At 39.5% G+C, this 27,168-nt stretch overlaps 1 protein-coding gene across 1 annotated transcript in view; it reads left to right on the forward strand.

Moving 5' to 3' along the window:
• The window catches only part of SIDT1 (SID1 transmembrane family member 1), an 853,551-nt gene extending 826,636 nt beyond the window's left edge, over nt 1-26,915 (forward strand). Inside the window, exons 25-26 of the mRNA XM_044073143.1 lie at nt 879-992; nt 24,960-26,915. Of these exons, the coding sequence (XP_043929078.1) occupies nt 879-992; nt 24,960-25,022 (177 nt within the window). The 3' untranslated portion in view covers nt 25,023-26,915. The remainder of the gene's footprint in view (nt 1-878; nt 993-24,959) is intronic.
• Nucleotides 26,916-27,168: the final 253 nt, after the last annotated feature.

Below are 27,168 nucleotides of genomic sequence, written 5' to 3' on the forward strand. Positions count from 1 at the left end.
TATTTTTCTTTTAATGTAGTTCCAGAATTTGTCTACCTTGTCCCATTGCCAATCCTCTATACATTTTTTTGTCTGTTCTCCAGCTCTTTGAATTCCAACTCTGTGTAGTCTAAGACCTCACTTATAGTCTTCTATCTTTCCCCTAGCTTCTTCTTTGAATCACTGAAACACGACATTAGCAAAGGCTCCACCATACCTACAACTGTTGTAGAAATATTTGTTTCCATCCTGTGATAGTATTGGTTTGCACTCATAGTAGCACAGATGGAACAAATGCAGATCAGCTGCTGTTTCTTCTTCTTCTTCTTTCGGCTTTTCCCAGTTAGGGGTCACCACAGCGGATCACCTGTCAGCTCATGATTGGCAGTAGAGTTTTATGGTGTCGAGTTGCCAGCCCAGCACCCAACCTTCCAAGGAAGGCACAAACACGCACACACTCACACCTAGTGCCAATTTAGTGTGTCCAATCCACCTACAGCATGTCTTTGGGATGTGGGAGGAAACCAGAGCACCCGGAGGAAACCCATGCGACCACAGGGAGGACATGCAGACTCTACACAGAAGGCACCCCAACCAAAGATCGAACCAGAGAACCTCTTGCTGCGAGGCAACAACACTAACCGCTGCACCACCTTGGCCACCCTAGATCAGCTGCTGTTTCTAAAGACCTTAAAAATGGAAACAAATGTGAGAGCAACAATATAGGGCTAAAAGGATAGACATAAATATTGGTGTTTTTCCCTATAATTTAAAATGAGAATAAATTCTGTTGCCTCCTGTTCAGTTATATATTCTTGGTGATGTTTGTATCTTGAATAAAGATAAAGACATTTTACATGTTAGCTATTAACTTTTTGTTCCTTGCCTCCACAAACCAGGAAACTCCTGCACAATCCCGAGAACACAACCGGGAATGCGTCCTTCTGGAATTCTTCGATGATCATGATGTCTGGCACTTCCTCTCAGCTATTTCCATTTTCTTTTCCTTTCTGGTAAGTTTTATTTCTTACAAAGCAGAATAATTTATCACTGACATTTACACTACAAATGCATGGACTCCTTTTATCAAATGTATATGCCTTAGGTTGTACTGAGGAACCTAGAGACTCTGTAAATGTAGACTTCATCTCAGATAGCTGATTTACTTTTACGGCATCCATTAACCTGTTTTGTCACCTTTTTCTGTGTAATATTGTTATAGTGATGCTGGTTGCTTTAGGATGTTAGTACAACTAGCCACATCTAATAATGCAGTAGCATACAGAGTAGGATTATATCATACATTCATGCACAGAGTAAATCAAAGCCATTACAGTGATATAAAGTATAGCTCATTTAAAGGTAAAACGATTGCCTAAATGACAAATGATAGGTACTGTTAGCTAATGATATAAGTGAGGGAATAAAGATATAAGTGAGGGAATAAAGACGTACACTATGTGACAGTGAGTTGGGCTAAAACAAAAACTTGAGTAAGCAAGTTAAAATTAATTTACTCAAATCTGCAAAGTTCTGTGAAAAGAAGAAGGAAATTCCCCTTAGGCTTGTTCAGAAATACAATGGATTCTAACTGTGTCATTGGTGATAAACAATTTGTTATGTATTTCACAAGTAGATTCGAAAAATTCACTATGAGTCCAAAGCTCAATAGGTGAATTTCATTTTGAGAATGCATAAAAAAGTGGAGTCATGACTGGAGACCCATTAATATTGTTTTGTAATACATGGAGACTTTTACCTGACCCAGTGTTTTACCAGTTACTAAGAAAAGAGTGTAAGAGTGATAAGTGCCTTACAGATTTAAAAGCTGTCACACACTTAGCACTGCCAGACAGAGAGATGCCAGAAGCAAAGTGTACCTCTCATTAAGCAGCATCTTTAAATCCCATTAGACATTCCACTTTGCCATACTGTGTGTGTCTGTGTGTGTGTGTGTGTGTGTGTGTGTGTGTGTGTGTGTGTGTATGTGTGTGTGTGTGTGTGTGTGTGTGTGTGTGTGTGTGTGTGTGTGTGAGCATGTGTGTGTGTGCGTGCGCGCGCATGCATGTGTGTGTGCATGTGTGTGAGTGTGTGTGTGTGTGTTTGCATGCGTACATATTAACGTAAGGTACTGACAGTAACATAATCAGTGCACTCAGTGTAGTGCATATTAATGTAAGGTACTGACAGTAACATAATCAGTGCACTCAATGTACTGCATATTAACGTAAGGTACTGACAGTAACATAATCAGTGCACTCAATGTACTGCATATTAATGTAAGGTACTGACAGTAACATAATCAGTGCACTCAATGTACTGCATATTAACGTAAGGTACTGACAGTAACATAATCAGTGCACTCAGTGTAGTGCATATTAACGTAAGGTACTGACAGTAACATAATCAGTGCACTCAGTGTAGTGCATATTAACGTAAGGTACTGACAGTAACATAATCAGTGCACTCAATGTACTGCATATTAATGTAAGGTACTGACAGTAACATAATCAGTGAACTCAATGTACTGCATATTAACATCAGGTACTGACAGTAACATAATCAGTGAACTCAATGTACTGCATATTAATGTAAGGTACTGACAGTAACATAATCAGTGAACTCAATGTACTGCATATTAACGTAAGGTACTGACAGTAACATAATCAGTGCACTCAGTGTAGTGCATATTAATGTAAGGTACTGACAGTAACATAATCAGTGCGCTCAGTGTACTGCATGTTAATTTAAGGTACTGACAGTAACATAATCAGTGCACTCAATGTACTGCATATTAATGTAAGGTACTGACAGTAACATAATCAGTGCACTCAGTGTAGTGCATATTAACGTAAGGTACTGACAGTAACATAATCAGTGCACTCAGTGTAGTGCATATTAACGTCAGGTACTGACAGTAACATAATCAGTGAACTCAATGTACTGCATATTAATGTAAGGTACTGACAGTAACATAATCAGTGCACTCAATGTACTGCATATTAACATCAGGTACTGACAGTAACATAATCAGTGAACTCAATGTACTGCATATTAATGTAAGGTACTGACAGTAACATAATCAGTGCACTCAGTGTAGTGCATATTAACGTAAGGTACTGACAGTAACATAATCAGTGCACTCAATGTACTGCATATTAACGTCAGGTACTGACAGTAACATAATCAGTGAACTCAATGTACTGCATATTAATGTAAGGTACTGACAGTAACATAATCAGTGCACTCAATGTACTGCATATTAACGTAAGGTACTGACAGTAACATAATCAGTGAACTCAATGTACTGCATATTAATGTAAGGTACTGACAGTAACATAATCAGTGAACTCAATGTACTGCATATTAATGTAAGGTACTGACAGTAACATAATCAGTGCACTCAGTGTAGTGCATATTAATGTAAGGTACTGACAGTAACATAATCAGTGAACTCAATGTACTGCATATTAACATCAGGTACTGACAGTAACATAATCAGTGAACTCAATGTACTGCATATTAATGTAAGGTACTGACAGTAACATAATCAGTGCACTCAATGTACTGCATATTAATGTAAGGTACTGACAGTAACATAATCAGTGCACTCAGTGTAGTGCATATTAATGTAAGGTACTGACAGTACTGCATATTAACATAAGGTAACAGAAGCAGTAAGAAAGTTATCAATACTCACTCAGGCTGCGATAGAGAAAAAGCACAGAAAGAGCAAAGGAGTGAAACTTTTTGTGAGAGGCACCAGTGTGATGCATATGGACGTACTAAATGTATTAACATAAGGTTGTCACAAAATACAGGACTCCAAACTCCAAATAAGTAGAAAAAGAACGAGTCAAGTAAAGCCATAATAGAAGTAAACATGATAAATGGAAATAGACATGTTGTTGTTTAGGCTGTCTGTGGTCTTGTGAACTATTACATGGGAAATATTGACATATGCATTGTAAAATATATGGAAAAGGAATGAGGCACATTAATGCTGTTGGAGGAAGCTGCAACAGGATTGGTGAGAAAAGTACAAGATAAAAATTATGGTACAGGTAAAATAGGCTAAATTGAATTTGTCAGTATCATTTTTCTCTTAATATAGAAAAGAAGAAAAACGTGACAATCTCCGAATTGTTTTTTTAAGATATGCAGACATCCCAAATTGCTGGCAGTGTAGCTGGTATGGCTGTATATACCATTCCCAAATAAAGTTTGATGGCATTGTGACTAGTATGGCTGTATATATCATTCCCAAATAGGGTTTGTTGGCAGGGTGGCTATTATGTCTATGTATACCATTCCCAAATAAGGTACAGTGGCAGTGTGGTTAGTCTGGCTGTGTACACAATTCTCAAAATAGGTTTAGTGGCAATGTGGCTGGTGTAGCTGTGCATACCACTACCACTCCTAAATAAGATATTCAGTGGCAGTGTGGCTGGTATAACTGTGTAAACCATTCCCGAATAAGGTTTTGTGGCAGTGTGGCTTGTCTGGCTGTGTATACCATTCCCAAATAAGGTTGGTGGCAGTGTGGCTATTAAGGCTGTGTGTACCATTCCTGATTAAGGTTTGGTGGCAGTATGGCTGGTATGGCTGCATATATCATTTCCAAACAAGGTTTAGTGGCAGTCTGGCTGGTAAGGCTGTGTGTACCATTCTTGATTAAGGTTTGGTGGCAGTCTGGTTGGTATGGCTGTATATATTATTCTCAAATAAGGTTTGGTGGCAGTGTGGCTGGTTTGGCTGTGTATACCATTACCAGTTAAGTCTCTTATCCTTATTCTCTCTCAAATGTTGACTCTGAATTGCACATTTTGTCTCACATCCTGACCTTTTCCATATGGTATACACAGCCATACCAGCCACTCTCACCAAACCTTATTTGTAAATGGCATAAACAGCTGTACCATCCACACTACCACCAAACCTTATTTGGGAATGGTACACACATTATGTGTTTGATTGTGATGTATTTTATTTGGTGATTCTAGGAGAACTGGGAGGTTTACAGCAGTTAAGATGTTTATGAGCAAAGTTTAAGAAACCATTCCAGAAGACTTAGCTTCATAGATTCATAGGTTGCTACTAGCAATAGACCAGTTAACTCCTTGGAAAACTAGCCACCACATCCCATTGATATATCCGGCTAGTTACTGACTCTGTCCGTAAGGGACAGAGGTGCTAGGTTTGGGGTAAATTTGTTTTCCCCATCCCTTCATATAAGTTATATTTAATAATAGTGAGAGATATACTTTGCTTTAAATAAAACAGGATTTGTTTCAGGACTGAGGAATTTATTGGAAGAATATGTCATGCCAATAAGTCTTATTTTCTTGTAATATAGGCTTAGGTGTCCTGATCATGTATTTCTGTTACTACCAGTCTTGTGAATATGGAGTAGAACAAATAAGAGAGTGGGTCATGTACAGCTTTGTAGTCAGGAACAGACTGTGTCATAGGTGGATTGGTAGGAAACAGAAGAGACACAGGGTTTGTACATGCTTTGCTTAATATAGGGAGGTAATATCTGAGTTTTTTTTTGTGAGGAACCACTGTTATCAGGGATTTCTTGGATCTGACTTCAGTGGGACAGGACAAAAATGTCTGCTTTTGCCAGTATTTTTTTTTTCAAATTGGGTTAGGTGTTTGGACAGCTACATAATGAAAAGTGCATTATATTCTCGTATGGACCTGATGAGGGAACGAGCAGAGGAGAATGTTACCTTCCTTAGACCAAGAGAAGATGCCCATAGTTATCAGTTGGGTAAGGCAAAAGGCTTTCCCAGTGAGAGAGGATACATGGTGGTCAAAAAAGAGTTGGTTGTCCACAAAGCTGTTCACCTAGTTCTCTAATGACAATGCTTCAAAGAGAGTATCATCTATATGGTAAGTGTTGCAATATTTCCTGTTTCCCAGACTGCACCATGCTACATTTTGTGGCATTCAGCTTGGTTTTGACACCATATATTTGTTTGTGTTAGGCCGGCTTGAGGGATCAAAGTTTCTTCTAGGAAGTTAATGATAGCTCTAAAGTTGCAGTCATCCATGAACTTGGTCTGTCAGAGGCCTTTAATTTCAGATTTGATATTGGAGAAATAGATGCCAAATAGGGCTGGTCCCAAAACAGAACCCTGAGGTACACCACTGATGAACAAAGTCTCTTGAATAATGTCACATTCACTCTGACAGAGTGGTGTGGTACCTATCAGTCTGCAAACCAGCAATTAATTAGGTTATACAGGAACATATATTGCATTTGACCAGTTTGTTAATGATGCCAGAGTAGGAGTAGAGTGTCATGAGCCTTAATCAAATCAAGGTACACTATGTGCACATTCTCTGATTCAATGATTCTCTGACTATTTCAAAGAAGTTATCTAGGTTTAATGGGAATGATCAACCTTGTAGCGAGCCAAATTAGTTAGGATCTGGGGTCTGTAGGATGTTAGTCATACTATTCACTGTTGCAAGTCATCACTATTATTATACTCTACCTGCAGGCAGCTCTACCACCTAACCCAACATCCAGAGTTGTAATGAACCCAGAGGCATTGGGAGACACCCTCCTACTGCTTTGTAGGGATGTCTGTGGTATTAGTGACATGTAGGGTGATGCCATATTCAGATCTTTCTGGCCAGTTTGCTGTCATAAGTGAACAGAAAGTTTTCCTGCTTCCAGAAGAAAGATAAGTACCTCACAAGGGAATTTTCTTTCATGTTTGTACTGCTGTATTGACAGTCTGATGACAGATAATGATTGTGATTCTGATTTGGCCTGTCATATCAAAGTTAATAGTTGTGTCAATTGCAAGTAACAAATGTGACACAAAGACTATTACTCCTGTTGTCCCTTTTGCCTCAGCCTAGAACATGACATGGATGCTTGTCCACATGTTTTCATTTAAGACAAGGGCAATCAGGAAAAGAGCTAAAGTCCTCTAGGAGTTGCTGGCTCATAAAGAGGCATGTTCCTCCTTTGGTACAATTATGGTGTCACCCAAGGCCAGCAGGAATTTCCCCTAAAGAAGAAGAAACATGCTGGAAAGTCACATAGGGAGAAACATTAGGGACTGCATATGCTCCAGTGGGTGACTCTGGTCCCCATAGGTCCTATGGCTCTGGACACATAGAGGCACTTTTGCAGCCCCAGTCTTTGGAGTCAGTCTTTGCTGCAACCTGTGGCACAACCACTCCATAGGAAACCATGTCGTCGGCTGTGCACGTTTCCAGGACCAAAGACACAGTCATGCTTGCATATACTATGGGGATCTCAGTGTAGGAAGCCTGTGCTATTACTACTGAGGTTGAGGACAGAGTCCTCGTGGTCTATGTTCATTAGAAGGTTCCCTGGGACTGGATAGAGATCTTGGTTTCCCTGTCTGTAATCTAAGAGTCTTACATAGCCATTCTTTCTGAAGCCATGAGGCACAAAGCACTAAAAGCCAAACCAGTGCCCACTAGTTTGCCTCAGCCTACACTGGGGAGTGTCTCAGTTGCATCATCATTCCAGAATTCTTGTCAGTAACTCCTCTAATTAGCTCAAGATTTTATATATTTTATGAAGTTGAAGTAGCCAGCCTTGGAAACCGGGGAGGTGTCAGGGGTTTCTTTTACAGAGGAGAAAGACTGCATACTTTATATTGAGAAGTTTGGTGGTAACACTGGTGAAAAAGTAGAGCTGCATTTATCTTCAGAGATGTTAGCTATATCCTCAGGGTTTGAGTGGGTAGTGCAGTTAGAGATAAGCTGGGCCCAGTACTGGGTATCATTCATGACTTTTTTATGTAATTAAAGATGTTAAATAAAATCAAGAAATCAATACACAGGAGGTTCAGGTTCAAAAGTTTACTAGTGTACACCAGGAGGCAAAAAACGTACAAGTACAGAATTTTGTCTAACATGAAACAGGAAGTATACAAGTTTTATAGTCTTTACATTCAAGTTGTGCCCACCTTACTGACATGGTATGTCACAGGGCATTTACATCACTTTAGCTTGCAGTCCTCTATTCATAAATTATTGCTGATGCTGTATATTTAAAAAAAGTTTTCCTCTGGTAACAATATGGCCTTGCTATCCACCTGGTCAGACATAATGTCTTTCTATAAAGTTACTTCTTCAAGGTTTCACATCAGTTCGAATACAATAGCAGATTCAGTCTTTTAATACACTTCTTTGTTCCCAGTAACACTTTCCCAACAGCTGCGTGTTATCTTAGTAACACATACACAAGGCCAAATCATCCCAGCAGGAAAGAGCAGAAGATTTCATTATTTCACATATTTTATTTCCTGACCCAGAAGATAATCACTCGTGAAAAGCATAAACATTAAGACTTGCTAAGCTAGCAACTGCCAGCGTCAGAGGTCAACTTGCTACAGGCCACACTGCAGTTTCAAAACTACTTGCAATTACACATGAATTCATCCTTTTTGTTATATCATTAATAGAATAAAATGCATTACATATGACTTTGCTTTTAGACTAGCATTTCACATATATTCAAATGCATATTTTTCTAACATTTTCCCTCCTATTAATTCTTTTTATTCTATTTTGAAGTATGCATAATGTTATTTCGTCTCCTAACCTCTTCCATTAAAGATTTTCAGCTAGGTGAGTCATTTTGGTCTATACTTCAGAAAAAAGTTTTCATCTGAGATCAATTTTTCAATCTCAATATCTTGGTACAAAGTTTCAGTAATAGATACATCAATAAAATCTTTGATTAATCTTTTCATGCAGGGAATTCCACAACAAACACATGCTCTTATTAGGAGTATACCCACACAAATAGCAATCAGAATATTCATTAGGATGGAACCCCACCCCCAAATAGATTCTGGAAAAAGTCCGTCAGTGGGTTTGGGCCTGGTTCAGTCATGGCTGATACTTGCTGAATTACCTCTAGGTGATTGTTAATTTCATGCCTATCGTCCGGTATGTATGCACAGCATTCTTCTTTGATAAGCGCGCACGTACCACCTCTCGCTGCTAGGGTGAAGTCAAGAGCCATTCGAGTTTGTAGCACAACAGTTCTCATTGCATTCAGTTCATCAGTCACCAGTTCTAGGGCAGAGAAAGTTGCATTACTCATTACTTCGATATGTTTCAACAGCTTCCTCAACTCCCAGATTGATTTGACTGCTCCATATGCTGTGAATATTCCTGTCCAAGATATAACACTGTCACTCAAGTCCATATGAGTCAATTTGCTTTTGTCCTTTACGTTATTATGGTCTTTCCAGCCAGCTTCGATCCGTCCTACTGGATTTACAGGTTTCTTGACTGGACCTTCAGGTTTTCGGGCTGCTTCTCTCACGTTTCATATCTTACCCAAAGGTAATTCTGCAGTATGTCTTATAGCCGGAACCAGATAACCCAAAAAACAACTGCCGGACCAATTCTCAGGTAGCCATTTATATGCCTTTTTCCCACAAATAAAATAACAATTTTCTACTTTAGTACTAATACGCATTAACCCTGCATGAAACATTTTCTGGTCTATAACTGACAATTGTTTAAATAAGACAGGATTCTTGAGAATTTCATTCATGGTTGCTTTCAGTGAGTTCAAATATGAGTCATAATTAGTATTGCAAAGAGTATTGCCATTACTAGTCTTAATATAACACCGATAAGATATTGTTATATTACAATTGCTCCAGCCCACCTGGAGAGTGTCATTTTTATAGAAACATACAATTCCCTTTTGTGTGACAGGTAAAAATAAAGCTGTTTTGTCCTGTGATCTCACAGTTCCTGTATCAAAAAGTAAATTCTCCCAAGTCTCATTTATTCCCGGAGGGACAGCGGACATTATCAGTCCTCCATATGCTGTTGGTATAGCTGTACAGTCCCAGCAATTTGAAATGTTCATAGTCTCTGCATATACACGCTTCATGGCTAGGTATGTGTTAAAATTTGGATGCCAGTCTATGGATGTTTCGTCACACCTTCCCACTTTCACTTATGTGGTTGAGTGTAGGATAAACCACAACAAGAGGAACATTGTCACAATTATAGTCAATAAATGTATACTCAACAAAATGATTATGCAACATCTCTGGGGTTGATCTATATTTTTATTTGCTTTGTTCTTGGCCATTTTGCCCTTGTATATCAGTCACAAGGTTTTTATCAAGTTGAAAGTTCTTTACCAGTGTGCAGTGTGTCAAATGGACCCAGGATGTCCTCTCAGCCATTCTGACTGCAGTAGGCGTTGCCAACAGTACCTGGTACAGTCCTTCCCACTTTGGACTCGCCCAAGTCTTCCTCTTCGTCACTTTTAGCCACACCCACATTCCCGGGACCAAAACTGCTTCCACCGGTCTGGTCTGTTCCTTATCTGAAAAAGAGTTAAACTGCAAAACAGATTTATTTGTTAACAGTTTCCTCATATAACTAGCTAATGAACTGTCAGCCTCTTGCTCTGCAGGCATGAGAGCTTTCCACTGAGTCACATAATATGCTCTCCCAAAAACCATTTTGAAGGGAGTCAAACCCTTCACATTTGGAACCATTCTCATACTCAGCAGCGCTAAAGGCAAACAGTATACCCAATTCTTCTGAGTCTCGTTAACTAACTTTCTAAGTTTATTCTTAAGGGTTCCATTGTACCTTTCCACCAGTCCTGTTGACTGTGGGTGGTAGGAACAATGTTTCTTCAAGGAGATTCAAAAAAATCTTCCAAGTTGCTGGATTGTCTGATTGACAAAATGTGTGCCATTGTCACTATAAATCCTTTCTGGTATGCCAAATCTAGGGATTACTTCTTTTATCAGGGCTTTCGCCACTGTTGCTGCATCTGGATTTTTGGTTGGGAAAGCTTCTAACCATTTAGAAAACATATCTACAATGACTAGACAATATTTTTTCCCTTCACACTTATTCAATTCTATGAAATCCATACAAATAGTATGGAATGGATACGGTGGTATAGGAAAGCTTCCTTGCTTGGGTTTAAATGCCCCTTGTGCATGGTGCTTGTTACAAGTATGACAAGCTGCACAAAATTTGTTTGCGTAGTTTGTGAATCCATATGTTTGGAATATTCGGTTTACTAACTGTACCATCCCCCCTGTTGAGACATGGCACTGCCCATGGCTCAACAAAGCTGCATATCTAAATAAATGTTTTTCTCTCTTTGGAAATGTATAGTCCATTTTCAAGAATTGCGCCTTGTTTTTCCCATTTTTGTTTTTCTGCTTTTGTAGTAAGCGTCTGCATTGTTTTTAACATATCTAAATCTAAAATCTCAGAGGGTAGTAATTCTTCATTCAAAAGTAAAGTTTCTGAGTCTGAGGCTGCTTGCTTTGCAGCTGCATCAGCTCTCGCATTTCCTTTTGAAATCCTATCCTGTTGCTTTGTATGAGCTACACATTTGCAAATAGCTACTTTAGTAGGTAACTGGATAGATTCTAATAATTCCAAAATAAATTGCACATGATTGATTGGTTTTCCACTAGATGTTATCATTCCCCTATTTTTCCATTGTTGCGCAAATACATGCACTGTAGAGAAAGCATACTGACTATCAGTATATATGTTTACACATTTGTCTTTTGCTAAAGTACATGCCCGTGTCAAAGCTACCAATTCTGCTGCTTGTGCAGATAAGTTATGTGGTAAGGGTTGGGCTTCTAAAATTTCAGTGTCTGTAACTACTGCATACCCCACTAGATTCTTTCCTGTAGGGCCCCTTCTGCATGAGCCGTCCATGTAATATGTCACCTCGGCATCATCCAAGGGCATATCTGTGAGATCTCGTCTTGGCAAGGCTAACTGTTCAATTTCCTGCAGGCAGCTGTTCGGTGTGCTATCCGCAGGAGTTGGGAATAATGTTGATGGATTTAATGTTGTACATCGTTCAATTATCATATGAGGTTGGCTCAGCAGTATAGTCATACATGAAAGATGTCTAGCAGGGGAGAGATATGCTACTTTTTCTTGCAGTAAAATTATTGCGAGTGCATGAGGCACTCTCAATGTGAGAGGGTGGAATAACACCACTGAGGCCAAGGCCTGTACTGCCATTACAGCTGCAACTACTGCTTGCACACAGTGAGGCAAAGATCACGCCACTGGGTCTAACTGCAATGAATAATAAGCTATGGGGCGTTGCTTATCCCCATGTTATTGCATCAGCACTGACGTCATATATCCTTGCTTACAATCTACGGTCTGAAAGAACCGTTTGTGATAATTTGGGAGTCCTAAAACTAATGAAGAAGCTATTAATTGCTTCAACCTGCAGAAAGCCGTTTCTGCTTCAGTTGTCCATTGTAACAAATCTTGTACTGCCATTGGCATTTTATATATTAAATCAGTCAGTGGAGCAGATTCCAAAGCATAATTTGGTATCCAACTCAGACAAAAATTAGTTGTCCCCAAGAAGGACATCATTTCCTTCTTGGTTGTTGGTTTGGGTGCTTGTAAAATTACTGTCTTTCTATCCTCGTCTAGTATCCTACCTTCATTGGATATCACATATCCTAGGTATCTAACTTGCTTTTTCCAGAGTTGTAACTTACTTTTGTTCACTTTGTGTCCTTGTGTTGCTAAGAATTTCAATAGCGCTACAGTATCTTCCCTACATTGCTGCTGGGTGGGGGCTGCTAGCAAGATGTCATCTACGTAAAGTAGAATTTGACTACCTCCTGGTGGGGTAAACCCTGCCAGGTTGCTAGCCATTTCTTGTGCAAATATGGTTGGGCTCTCACAATATCCTTGTGGTAGTCGAGTATAGGTATACCTTTTCCCCTGAAATGTAAATGCAAACCAGTACTGACTATCAGGATGTATAGGTATTGAAAAGAAAGCATTGCTAATATCTACCGCAGAGAAATACTTTTGTTGCGGTTTTAGGTCATTTAATAAAGTATGTGGGTCTGGCACCATGGGTGCTCTGGGTATCACTGCATTGTTTACAGCTTGTAAATCTTGAACCATCCGCCATTCCCCATTTGCTTTTTTAACAGGAAATAGGGGTGTATTACATGGTGAATCAGGAGATTCTACCAGTACTCCTTCCCTGAGTAATGCTGCTATTATAGGCTTGATTCCTATTTCTGCATCTTTTCTCAAAGGGTATTGTCTTTTCTGTGGCCTAAATGCTGACTTTGGGGTAATTGTAACTGGTCCTGCTGTTCGAATAAGTCCTACATCTGACTTGCCTGTTGACCAAAGAGCAGTCGGTATCTCACATAAGGCCTTCTCTTCTTCTTCTAATAAAAATGCTAATCAGCTGTCCTCGCTAGATTGCAAGTGTACAGCTGGATGTGTCTGCGTCAACCAGTTCAACTTCTGTTTCTGTATTTCCTGTGCTGACAATTCCAAGTCAGTTTGTTTCTCCCACCTTGTTACCTTTTCTCCTACGTCTGCCCATTTTATGTTTTTATTCTCTGTCAAGCTGACATGTGGCAATCGATTTGATCTATACAGTGCAAGGAACTCTTGAGGTAATGAACAGCTAACCACACTGTTCCCCTCAGTATCCCAATACAAAGTACGCAATACTAATCTAGTTGCACGATTTCTGAACAATTCTTGCTCATACTCTCTATTAGGTCCTGGTGTATTACAGTAGTATAGAGTACAGTGTAACAAATGCTGTTGATCAGTGTCAAGGGGGGGGGGCTTTACTGATGGCTACATTCATCAGTTCCTCGGTTACTGCCCCTGGACCAGTCGTGACTAGGTCCTGGCTGTACCAGTAAAATGTTTCATCCTCCGATCGCACTACAAAGGTATCCATTTGTCTCTGTGCCTCCATACCCTGTACAGTTGGAACTACTGCTATGCCAAATATCTGCATAAGGTCCCTACCCAATAGGTTCACTGGACACTTTGCAGAAACAACAATTTTACTTCTTTGGGTCATACCTGAAACAGGATCAGTTATTGCTATATCATGGGAAAGTAGTTCCCTGTATAGCTGTCCATTCGCAGCTTTTACTAGTATATAATCAGGTGATTCAGAATGTTCTGGTAACTTGGAGGGGTGTATCAGGGTCCGTGATGCTCCTGAGTCACACAGGAATTTAACTTCCCTTCCCTCCACCAGAAGTGTAACTTCCGATTTCGTATCTGCTAAGTAGAGCTCTAGGCTCAATAATGCTAAATCCAAAATTTCACTTTCTTCATCCTCCATATCTACTTGCATTTCCTCTATTCCTTCTATCACATTTACATTTGTTTTCTGTTTATTAACTTCTCCTGATGATTTCTGATTTCTGCATGATGTATCTTCACTATCATATAGTCAGTCCTCATCCCCCTTGTCTTCTGTGATTACCTTTTTGTTTTGTTTACAATCCCTCACTAGATGTCCCTTCTTTCCGCACTTAAAGCATTCACCTCTCTTTTTCCTTTACTCAAAATCTTCTGACCGTTTGTCAGACTGTTTATTTGCCTGGGCATTTTTCTTTCCCTTTTTACCTGACTGTAACACAAATACTTCAGCTCCGTCTTCAGCAGTGAAGACTTGCGCCTTCTTTTTCTTTTTGCTATTAAAATGTCTTTCAGCATGTCTAGCATATTTAAGTAAGGCTTGTAGCCTACCTGTTCGATGGTCTATCATGTGCTTCGTAATGAAGCTACTGATAGGTGCAATGCAACCTTTTAAAAATGCATTTTTCAATTGCTGTTCATATGGGGAATCATTCACTTGATTTTCAGGAACTGTCATACCGCTATGATTATTAAAACATTCCAATAATCTAGCATAGTACCCATCTATTGTCTCATTTTCCTGTTGTATGCATTGGTTAATGCAAGTCCAATCTGCTCTAGGTTTCCATTTCTCAGAGATTCGGTCTGTAAGACCTTTCACTCTATTGTCTAATTCTGCGTCACTATGTGGGAGTGGTTTAAGCTCTGCATTACGAGGATTCCAGGTGCCACAAATCATGTGCCAATCTGGACCTATAATTTGTCTTACTACTTTTTCTACTTCTTCCCCATTCAAGTGGTAACTCAACCTCATGCCTTGCAAATCTTCTAAAAATTTTGTAAAATTAACTTTCGGGTGGGGAATTCCCTCAGTAGCTTTCCGGATATCCTCTGATGTCCATGGTCTGTATACTAAGAGTGTTGGGTCCTGCCCTGCTTGTCCTGCCTGAGGATTTGGGACCTCTATGAGTGGACATGTTTCTTCCTCACTCTCATCCTGTAGGTTTCTCTCTATTTGATATGATTCTGCGTCCCCATGTATTTTACGCGCTTGGGACCTAGTTTCAATAGGATCTCTAACAAATGGTTGTGGTCTCGCTGAAACTTCAGGATAATGCGGAGGTGGACCAGCCTGTCCACTCACTTCATATCCTGAAAAAGGCAATGGAGGGGGCAGGGGAGGAGGAGATGTTGCTATTACTATATTATTATCTTCTTTGTCTAAAAATAATGTTTTTGAATTTTTAGTCTTCTGTTCCCTACGGTTTGCTTCCTCAATCCACCTGTGTGCCTGAGGAATACCTAATTGGCGTTGCTTTTTTGCCTGACCTCCCGCATCAGATTTCAGTTGCTTAAGGAGTTTAACCAGTGAAGTTTTATCTAATTTGCCATCGAATTCATATTTGTTAACCCATTTCGTATAATACCTAACATTATCAGAACGTTGTGATTGCATATATTTTGCGTCTGTGGTTAGGGGCGCATCTCGCGATTTTTTTAGTGCACTGATTTCCCATGTTAAAAGAAAATGTTACGTAACCCTTATCACGTGATATCAAGATTTCAGTTCCTTTTCACAGTTTATCTAGAATAACTGCCTACCTTATTCTGTTACCCTGATCTATGACCAAATATACAGTAATTCCTTTTGTCCCTGATCTGCATAACAAATCTTGACAACAATATACTGTAACCTAGTCCCTGATCTAAAACAGAAAAAAGGCAAAATCTTCCTACCTGAGCCACCGGTATTGAGTCGTCCAGGATCCGGTCTTCAGCCACAGATCAGAAAGTGGCCAGCCTCTTTGAACGACAATTCAGTCGGAGGTCTTTTCACCCAAGAAGAACCGTTTTGGTAACTTCTCCTGCGCAGTATTCGACCACCGGTAGACTCTGATCTGCAGCTGTCCGAGGGATTTCCGGCTAAAGAAGAACCAAACTGTCAAATAAAATCAAGAAATAAATACACAGGAGGTTCAGGTTCAAAAGTTTACTAGTGTACACCAGGAAGCAAAAAACGTACAAGTACAGAATTTTGTCTAACATGAAACAGGAAGTATACAAGTTTTATAGTCTTTGCATTCAAGTTGTGCCCACCTTACTGACATGGTATGTCACAGGGCATCTACATCACTTTAGCTTACAGTCCTCTATTCATATTGCTGATGCTGTATATTTAAAAAAAGTTTTCCTCTGGTAACAATACGGCCTTGCTATCCACCTGGTCAGACATAATGTCTTTCTATAAAGTTACTTCTTCAAGGTTTCACATCAGTTCGAATACAATAGCAGATTCAGTCTTTTAATACACTTCTTTGTTCCCAGTAACACTTTCCCAACAGCTGCGTATTATCTTAGTAACACATACACAAGGCCAAATCATCCCAGCAGGAAAGAGCAGAAGATTTCATTATTTCACATATTTTATTTCCTGACCCAGCAGATAATCACTCGTGAGAAGCATAAATATTAAGACTTGCTAAGCTGGCAACTGCCAGGGTCAGAGGTCAACTTGCTACAGGCCACACTGCAGTTTCAAAACTACTTGCAATCACACATGAATTCATCCTTTTTGTTATATCATTAATAGAATAAAATGCATTACATACTACTTTGCTTTTAGACTAGCATTTCACATATATTCAAATGCATATTTTTCTAACAAAAGAACATCTTATGGTTATCCTTTGCTGATGTAGCTCCTCTCTCTCTCTCTCTGATAACTTGTCTAGTGGGCTTTCCCAGTTAACACACAGATAATATAAAATTAAAAAAATCTGACATGCTGAGTTGGTGTTCTGCCATTTAACGCTATTAGCTTTTTTCAGATTTTGTTCATAGATGAGTTCAAAAACATGCAAAACCCATTTGTTTCTGAACTTGGCTTTGTATTTGCTGTAAATAGGAAACATTTGCTTGTATTCAAAAGATGAGGTGGGAGTATTAACTTTGAGTATGTATGGCAGTATTTGCTGCATGGCCTTTGAGTAGTGGGAATATTAAATCATCTCACATCATTTGAGTATGAGGAAATTTGCCTTGGAAAAATCACAAAAATGAATGAGATGCTTCTTGACCTTTACTAGGACTGTATGATAAAGCTTCTTGACCTTTACTAGGACTGTATGATAAAGCTTCTTGACCTTTACTAGGGCTGTATGATAAAGCTTCTTGACCTTTACTAGGACTGTAAGATAAAGCTTCTTGACCTTTACTAGGACTGTATGATAAAGCTTCTTGACCTTTACTAGGACTGTATGATAAAGCTTCTTGACCTTTACTAGGACTGTATGATAAATAAAACAACAGAGACATCTGTGGTGACCAGTGAGGGTATGGCAGTGGGTGAAGAGCAGACAGGGCCTGTGTTGGTGAGAATAAGGTTGAGTATGTTGGTGCCTGTAGTGGGGGAAAGGTATTATTTGATTGAAGGACTTTTAAATGATAAAATCAAGGAAGCATTAAGCATATTTATTTGTAAAAACATAGATGTGCCAGTTTATGGAGCAGTAGTTAAAGTTTCATTGAGCAATGGTAATTTGGGTTAACGAGGAGGGACCAGATTAAAATATGCTAAATGTTTGACAGGAGTCATGGACAGGGTTCTATAGTTGGCCAGGATGAGGTCGTGTTTACTGACACTAGGACAGGAAAGAGTTTGAGGTCATTGCCATGGTCAGTTAGTAAGATGTGCTGTTGTCTTGGATAAAGACAGCCAGGCCACCACACTTGCAAACCTAAATGAATGCATGGCAGGATGAAGGCCTTAGTAAAGAGGGAGAAAGTACAGTTGTGTACACCTACCATAAATGTAGATGTTCGAGTGTCTTCACTGTTGCAGTCATGACTGTAGGGTTCTCCCCTGCCGGCAGGCAGTCCTCGGTCGGCCAGAATCCCAAAGTCTGGGTCCGGCGTCGGCTGTTCAACCCTGCTCCCTGACGTCAGAGCGCCAGGAGTATAAAGCTGAAAGCCGATGCCATCTTCTCCAGTATTTCTTGCCCCAGATGTCAGGAGTCCCAAAATGAAAATGGTCCCAAAACCTTTGCAAGTACACCTCAGAAGAATGGTGAAAAAAGGAACTACACAAAAGTAAAAATAAGAGGGGACAGGAGGGAGGGAAACCCAGACTGCAACAGTGAAGACACTCGAACATCTACATTTATGGTAGGTGTACACAACTGTACTATGTTCATTGTGTTTCACTGTTGCAGTCATGACTGTAGGGTAGAATCCCAAAGCTGAAAGAAAGGGAGGTGGTCATAAAGAAGGAGGGGGTGGCTAAAAGGCCCTGCAAGACTGCAGAGGCAAAGCCTGCCCTAGACTTAGAGTAGAGAGGCAAATTGTAGTGCTTAGAGAAAGTATGCACTGAACTCCAAGTAGCAGCTTCCAAAATGTCCTTGGTAGGAACTCCCCTGAGGAAGGCTGCAGAAGTGGCAGCAGCTCTGGTGGAATGAGTCCGTATGCTCCCTGGGATTTGCTTTCCATGGTGTGAATAACAAAATCTGATTCCATGAGCAATCCATTTAGAAATGGTTTGTTTAGAAATGGCTTTACCTTGGGAACTTGAAGCATAAGAAACAAACAATTGTTCTGATTTTCTGATGTCCTTGGTTCTGTTCAGGTAAAAACGTACATTGATGTACATCCAAGGAATGTAAGATCCTTTCCCCTTTATTTTGAGGAGTGGGGAAAAAGGTTGGCAAGTGGATAGTTTGATTTAAAGCCACTTTGGAAACCACCTTAGGCATGAAAGTCGGATTAGTCCTCAAAGATACCCTGTCTTGATGAAAAATAATATAAGGTTCCACCGCCATAAGAGCTTGTAACTCTGAAACTCTCCTGGCAGAGGTTAGTGCCAACAGGATAGCTGTCTTCCAAGATAAAAACTTGATGTCAGCAGAAGCGGCAGGCTCAAAAGGAGGCAAGGTTAGTTTTTCCAAAACATAATTAAGATCCCAAGCAGGAATAGGAGGAGATCTAGGAGGTCTTAAGTTCTTAGCTCCTCTGAGGAACTGTCTCATGAGCTGGTGGGAAAAGATGGGAGGGTCTGAATTATAATGAGCAGAAATAGCAGAAGCATGGATCTTAATGGAAGAGAAAGAGAGACCCTTATGTAAGACATCCATCAAGTAAAGTAGAATTAAAGTAATGTTAGGAAGAAGAGGATCAGAATCCTGAGCCTGCATCCAGGAACAAAATCTTTTCCATTTTCCTGCATAAGATTTCCTAGTGCTAGGACGTCTGGCTTCTAAAATGACATCCATAACCTGCTTGGGTAGGAAAGAAGAAATCAAAGGCCCTGGATTAACCAGGCCACCAGGCTGAGAGTTCTGACATGAGAGTGTAGAACCTGACCCTGATGTTGGGACAGAAGGTTCGGAGACTGAGGTAAAATCCAAGGGGGCTCCAGGCATAGGTTTATTAGAGTTGGATACCAAAACTGCTGAGGCCAATTCGGAGCCAACAAGATTATCATCTTGGGTTTGTCCTGTTTTATCTTCAATAAAACTCGTGGAAGAGGTAGAGGCGGAAAGGCATATCCCGAGAGGTTCCTCCAACTGAATGACAGGGCATCCACTTTCCAAGCCTCTCTGTGGAATGTCCTGGTGCAAAAATTCTGTAGCTGATGATTTAGATGGGATGCAAAGAGATCTATGTGAGGACATCCTCATACTGCTGTTATCATCCTGAATATTTTGGTGTCTAGCATCCACTCGTGTGGATCCGAAAGGTTTCTGCTCAAACTGTCTGCCAGTAAGTTTTGTTTCCCTGGTAGAAACTGAGCTTGAAGATGCAGATTGCAAGCTAGAGCTGTGTTCCATAAATCCATGGCTAGTCTGCAAAGGGGGTAGGAATGAGATCCCCCTTGCTTGTTTATGTACCACATAACTGTGGTGTTGTCTGTCCGTATTAGTAGTTGTCCTGGTTGTATGAGATTCCTGAAGGCCAATAGAGCTTTCTGAATGGCTAACATTTCCTTTAAGTTGATATACAGGTGCTTCTGATCCTTTGTCCAAAGGCCCTGCAGACAATAGCCCTGAAAATGGGCTCCCCAAGCATAATCCGAGGCGTCCGTGGTTAGAATCTGAGAGGCAAGAGGTAGACGGAAGGGCTTCCCTTTGTTTAGAGCACATGCCCTGGACCACCAAAGAAATTCCTTTTGAAGGCAAGGAAGGACAGGAATCAGTATGTCCAAACTGTGGTAATGCTGAGACCATACACTTTTTAGGTACCACTGTATTTTCCTCATGTGTAGTCTTGCATATGGTATGAGAAGGATGCAGGAGGCCATGTAACCCAAAGCCTGCAGGAATTTAAAAGTTGATGCCAGCTGTAATTGTTTTTCGGATGTCATGAATGCCATCTGGGTTGTAGTGTTTAGAAGAGCACCCAGAAAAGTTATCTGTTGTGAAGGTGTCATATTTGACTTTTTTATGTTTACAGAGAATCCCAGGAATTTGAGGAGGTTTTGTACAAAGTCTAGATGCTAGAGTAAGACATCCTCGCTGTCTGCCTGAATTAGACAATCGTCCAGATAAGGGTAAATTTGAATTCCCTTGAGTCTGCAGTAAGCTACTACTGGATCCAGGCATTTGGTGAAGACCCTGGGCGCAGTAGACAATCCAAAGGGCAGCGCATAGAATTGAAAGTGCCTCGATCTGGCCTTGAACCTGAGGTATTTTCTGCGATCCTGCCTGATGGGAATGTGTAAATATGCCTCCTTTAAATCCAAAGTCGCCATCCATACATTTATGGACAGCATTGGAAGTAACTGCTGTAGAGTAAGCATCTTGAATTTTGGAATCTCTAGAAAGGTGTTCAAGACCGACAGATCCAGAATGGGTCTCCATGAATTTTGCTTTCTTGGGACTAGAAAGAGCCTTGAGTAAAACCCTTTTCCCATCTCTAAAAGAGGTACCAGTTCTATGGCATTCATAGCCAAAAGAGCCTCCACCTGGTTTAAGGCCTCCGTCCATTGATGTTTTGGAAGGTCTGGCCATCCGCTTGGCCTTGGCAAAGTATAAAAATGGAATTTGTAACCTCTTAAAATCACATCCAAAACCCATTTGTCCTGGGTTATTTGAGTCCAATTTTGGTAAAAATGAGAGTTTTCCTCCGAGAGGGACTTCCAGGCAAGACGTTCCTGCAGCCCAACAGAGGGAGTCATTGAGTTTGTTTCCTTTGAGACTGTGGCCTGTCCTCTCCTCCCCTAGGGGTAGAAGCAGTCCATTGCCTTGGTCTATAAGCAGCTTGTGTTTGAGGCCTCCCTCTGGAGCATCTATATCTACCCCTTTGAGGCGTGTCTGAAGAGGGAAAGAACCAGTTTTTTGATGGCCAATTCCTGCTAAATCTAGGAGGCTGTACTTGTAATAAATCTTTAACTGTTTACATGGATTTTGCCTTATCCTCCATCTTTTTAATCACCTCTTCAGCTTTAGATCCAAACAAAACATTATGCTGAACAGGAGCATTCAATAATTTAGCCTTTACTTGTTCAGGTAAATTTTGTTCCTTTAGCCATGCATGTCTTCTAATGACTGTGCCAGAGGCCGCGGCCCTACAAGAAGCCTCCAAGGCATCAGATCCACAGTGTAAAACATGCTTCCCAACTTGTTCAGTGGCATGCAATAAGTCATGTAATTCCTTATCCTCTGCACAGGCAGAAATAGAAGTAAATTTCTGTTTTAAGACAGACAAGAGAAATTGCTGATATTTAAGCATATGAAACTGACAGTTTAAAGCCCTAATGGACAAAGTAGCAGAAGGGTACACCTTTTTGCCCCATCTTTCCAAGGCTCGAGAATCCTTTTCAGTAGGAATAGGATTTTTGGCAGTAGCGGCCTTAACACCCTTAGGACCCTGAGAAATGGTTTCAGGGTCAGCAGTAGGATTCTTGTATAAAAACTGATGGGAATCAGGAACCCTGTAGTACCTATCAGGCTTAACAGGAGCAGGGGGAAAAGAATCAGGGGTTAAATTAGCCTCCAAAAAGGCATCATCCACAATATCCAAAACAGGAGGAATAGCCAGGGGTCTAACGTTGGGGAAGAAGAAGAAAATCCCTCAGTCTTTTCTTGGATTCTAAATACTCCTGTCCCTCCCAGTGAAAATGTTCCCTCATTTCATGCAGAGTTTCCCCAAAAGAAAAATCCTCAGGAGGAGAAGCTGAAGGAATGGATTCTTCCGCATCAGAATCCTCATAAGGAGGAAAAGAATATTCCTGATCAGAAGAAGAAACTGTGGAAACAGAAGCCTGATCAGAGGAATCATAATAAACATCCTGCCTTGGCCTTTTGTCTGGAGGGGGATGAGAACCCCTAATCATTGTAAGTAAATCCTCCGCCATCTTGAGTAACTGTTTCTGTGACTTGGGAGCCAGTTCAGAAGAGGCCTGTGTTGAAGTCTTTGATTTAGAAGGAGTCTTTGCCTTTGTCTTTGGCTTTGCCTTTACGTGAAGCTGAGTAGGCCTGAAAACCCCTTCGGAAGCCGGTACCTGCACAGCGGCTCTGGACCCATCCGAAGGAGCATTGTCCGAAGGTCCTGCAACAGAGATATTTAAAGGCCTGGTTGGCTCCTCATGAGAGTCCGTTTCGGCCGTCGGTTCTGAAATGGTCGATGACAGGGGCTGCAAAAGCGCCTCACTGACGACAGCCGAACCTGAAGCTGGCTCCACATGTGCGCTATCATCAGATTTGGACCTCAGAGGCCTGTCTTTATCCTTGCGATGCTTGTGAACTCCAGTAGATGGAAGCGTATCTGACGACATTTTGTAGTTAAAGCGTCTACCGAAGTAATGAAAAGCAAAATCGTACCTTCGCTTAATAGTACGTTGATTGAATCTAGCACAAAACCGAAAACTAGCTACATCGTGGTCAGGGCCCAAGCAAGGAATACAGTAAGAATGAAAATCCTTATGAGGTATTTGCTTCCCACATGAAATACAATTATTAACGTTTTCTGACATCGGAGTGGAGCAAGAAAAAAGTTTCCCCAACGGGGTACTTAGCTTTGAGTGGAGAAGAAAGTCTTCGGACCGAAATACGTAGAAATATAAGTCAGGAGTCAACCGACTGGCACTTGCGAACTGCTATCACCGCACGGCAAGAAAGACTGGAGAAGATGGCGTCGGCTGTCAGCTTTATACTCATGGTGCTCTGAAGTCAGGGAACAGGGTTGAACAGCCGACGCCGGACCCAGAATTTGGGATTCTGGCCAACCGAGGGCTGCCTGCCGGCAGGGGAGAACCCTACAGTCATGACTGCAACAGTGAAACACAATGAACATTTGTTGTGGCTATGGTTCCAGGCTTCAGTGATATCACAAATATCTACAGTTTCAAGAGTTAGGAAAGCTTAGATGAAGAACATTTTCTTATTTAGTCACCTAGAAATTAGCAGAGCTGCATTGATATTTACCAGACTTGAATTTATATTTATGAAGTTAGTAGCCTAAGTAGACTGACATTAACCCCAAGGCCACTAAATGGACACAGAATATCTTAACCATTGTATTGAAGCCTTGAGGAGGTGGGACTGTGTTCTTTCTCCCTCCAGTCTGACACATATTGGGCCTCTTTAGAATAACACCACTGACTAAGCAAATTATTAAAGTCAGACATGTTCTTCTTAAGTTGTGCTTGCAGAGTAGCAGTTTGTATAGCACAGCTGCAGTGTGGAATATTAACTCTGACTTAAAAAAGCAAAAAAGGAATACAAAACTATACCAGACCAAAGGAAATAGGTTTTGTATGGATGTAGGTAAAAAATCACAAATCTAATAGCAAATCTTTTTTTTCTAGTTGCAGTATGTTTGTGAGTGGGAAAGGATGGATTAGAAAACAAAACATTTATCAAAAGTATTTTTTTATTAGTTGAGGCAGTGTGTGTGTGTGTGTGTGTGTGTGTGTGTGTGTGTGTGTGTGTGTGTGTGTGTGTGTGTGTGTGTGTGTGTGTGTGCATGCACATTTCTATTTGCCAGAAACAAGAATAAATGTAAAAAAAATCTCAAGTATTTCAGAATGCTATTTGCTCAAACCAAGTTCTTAAATTTCATTAAGTATCAGCCTCATTCTTTAGCATCTTACTGTTTATGCCATGTGAGCTTAGACAGCTGGACCACCTCTGCAGTCATCATAGTATTTTTACTGCTAAGTTAGCCTTTTCATTTTTGGTAACCCATTCAGCATCAAGCTCATCTGGTTTAGTATAGTTTTCTTTACTGCATTTGATATTATCAGTCATTAAATATTGATAAATATGGTTTTATTTTATGTGGCCATGTCATGTTTGTTTGTCACTTTAAATGGATTTCATACGTATTTTGCAAACTGAAAGATATAAGGATTGTCTAACTGCAATTTGAATAAGTAACTGAATGTGTTATTACACGAACATTTTATACTATGTTAACAAGGACTACTATTTAGGCCATGCTTATTGGGGCAAACTAGGAAATGAGTATGAAAGGAATTGAATTTGCAGCATCCTCTTACTAGATTTTGTTTTTTTTTTCTGAAAGAAGTAAGATACAGGAGTAGGTGAAGAAGTGACCAAGGGTTTAGGACAGCATATTGGAAACTTACAGAAATGTATTAATTTTCTTTTGCCTCATTTTTTTAACTTCAGAAAAAAAATAATAATAAGTTATGCAAGTCTAAATAAAGGCAGCTACATAGCTATTTGACTTATTTTTTAGGATAACACAAGTTATTTTTTGGAAGGTGTGAGGAGCTGGTGGAGTATATTAGTCACTTCAGAATTAAAATGTGTTTTTCACTCTTTATTTTCCAATTTCAGGTATTGTTGACATTAGATGATGACTTGGACTATGTCAGACGAGACAGAATCCCTGTGTTTTAAAAATGCAGATGTAAATGAGCTCTGTGATGCAGATTTTTCAGACTGTGTACTCATAGAATATTTCAAAAAAGACTCAAGCAAACAACTCGCACATCATGAAATATTTTCATGGCAGATGATTCAGAATGGGATCTGGCCTCCAGATGTTGATCTTTATGTGAAATTTCCATGATGCATTAGTGTAACAGCCCAGTCTGTTACTGTCATATGACCACAAGTAATCTTTTTGTTTTTATACTGTTACGATTCCTGGTACTTCATGCAGATTAAATTCTTTCTATTAAGCTTGAGCTTATTGAAATTTACATGAAACTTCTGTACATATGGACTCAGCCTATGGATGCATTTTTTTTTCCATTTTATAATTATCTATTTCACTGAACTTTAAAAACAAGTAAATTAATCGCCATTCCATTTGTGGTTTATTTATTTGAAAATGTGGTGATCTTTGAAGATCTTGACTGCAGTGCCCTTTGAGTTTTTTATACTGAATTAAGTTTGTTTTTAAAGAGCATTTATTGGTATTGGCATTTGGCAGACTTAGTTTGTTAAAGAGGATGTGCTGTTCATCCTACATGTAAAGGTATAAAGAATTTTTGGTATAAAATTGGTCATAATGATCACATAAGTAAATTGCCAAATACACATGGATTTGATTAAGGGCAACACAGATTTTACACAATAAACATGTTTACAATTTCACACCTGATAAACTGTTCTTAATGAAATCATTAATTTATTTTGTATTAAAATAAGATTATTCAAAAGATAAAAAAGATACATTTATATTGGCCAGAATCCATCTTATATACCTTCTATACATGGCCTGCATAATGACACTGTAGAGCACAAGGCAGGCTTAACAAATGGGGGTTGTTTTCCAAATTGATGTCGGTATACACATTTTTAATTATTGATTTAATTTGATTCTTTGAGTATCATATATATTTAAATGTAATATATTTTGCTGATATAAGCTTAGTAGTTCTTAAAGCTTTATTTCTTTAATCTGAATGCTAAAGTAATTTATTTAGAATGGTAATTCTGATCCAATAAATGAAACTTGAGCTGTTTGGCTAGTTCTAATGCACAAAAAAGGTGTTTGCATTAATCTTGGATGCCCATTCAAGGTGAAATAGTTCTAGACAGGGTAAGCAACCTTATTTTGAGCAGAGCACCAAAAATCATGACTTCTTCTCTTGCAAGGTGTTATGTGCCAAGCAGACTGCTACTGATGTGATATTTGCATATGCAGATATATTTTAAATACATGGACTGTATTTCTCATTATGGAGTCACCCCTTTTCTAGTATCATTAACAGAGAGCACAACAGATCATACTTCACAAAAACCCTATGAGAATCCAAGCACCTATTTATATTTAATGTATACTACGGTGCAGTTACCCACATTTTCTGTAGCTCTGCCCCGAATATAGACAACTGTGATGATAGAACAAATAATTTCACTACCAAATATATATTGTCTCAAGATAATAGGTACCTTGGGGTCATTTTCTATACTCACTTAAGAAAAGATTTCTTACTAGAATTACAGTTTTGGAAATTGTATATATTTTATTTCTAAGAATGTCTTGAGAGAAACAAGAGTGTTAAATAATAATAATGTTAAGCACATCAGGCATACTTTGATATGTACATCCTACAGCACAATTACATTCATTTTAATGTGCATGTTTACAACACCATGAATCTGAATCATAAACATTTTGTCACAGGAATGATTTTTTTGTATTCTTAATGCACAGTCTTGTTTGTAATGTATATATAAATTGTTTGTACCACTCTGAAACTTGTTACAGTTGAAGCATATACTGTACCTGACATTACCAGTATAATATCTTAATAAAGATGGAAAGCCAAAAGTGCAAAATGTGTTGAAGGAGATGGACAGAAGCTAAAAAAATGCATTTTAATCATATTTTGATATTCTATACAGTATTGGTGTCCTGTGTAGTGAGCATATGGCCTCATGGATATTATCATATTATCAAAAATATTAATACTTTACTGCTTATCTCAATGCACCTAAAACTGTTATCTTTCATCTCTATAACAGTAAAGAAATAGTCATAATTAAAACTGGGGAAACAAGGGAATGCTGTAAATCAAACTAATTATATATG

This window comes from Protopterus annectens, chromosome 5.part1 (assembly GCF_019279795.1).
Source record: "Protopterus annectens isolate FY-2018-M chromosome 5.part1, PAN1.0, whole genome shotgun sequence".
NCBI classification, from domain to species: domain Eukaryota; kingdom Metazoa; phylum Chordata; order Ceratodontiformes; family Protopteridae; genus Protopterus; species Protopterus annectens.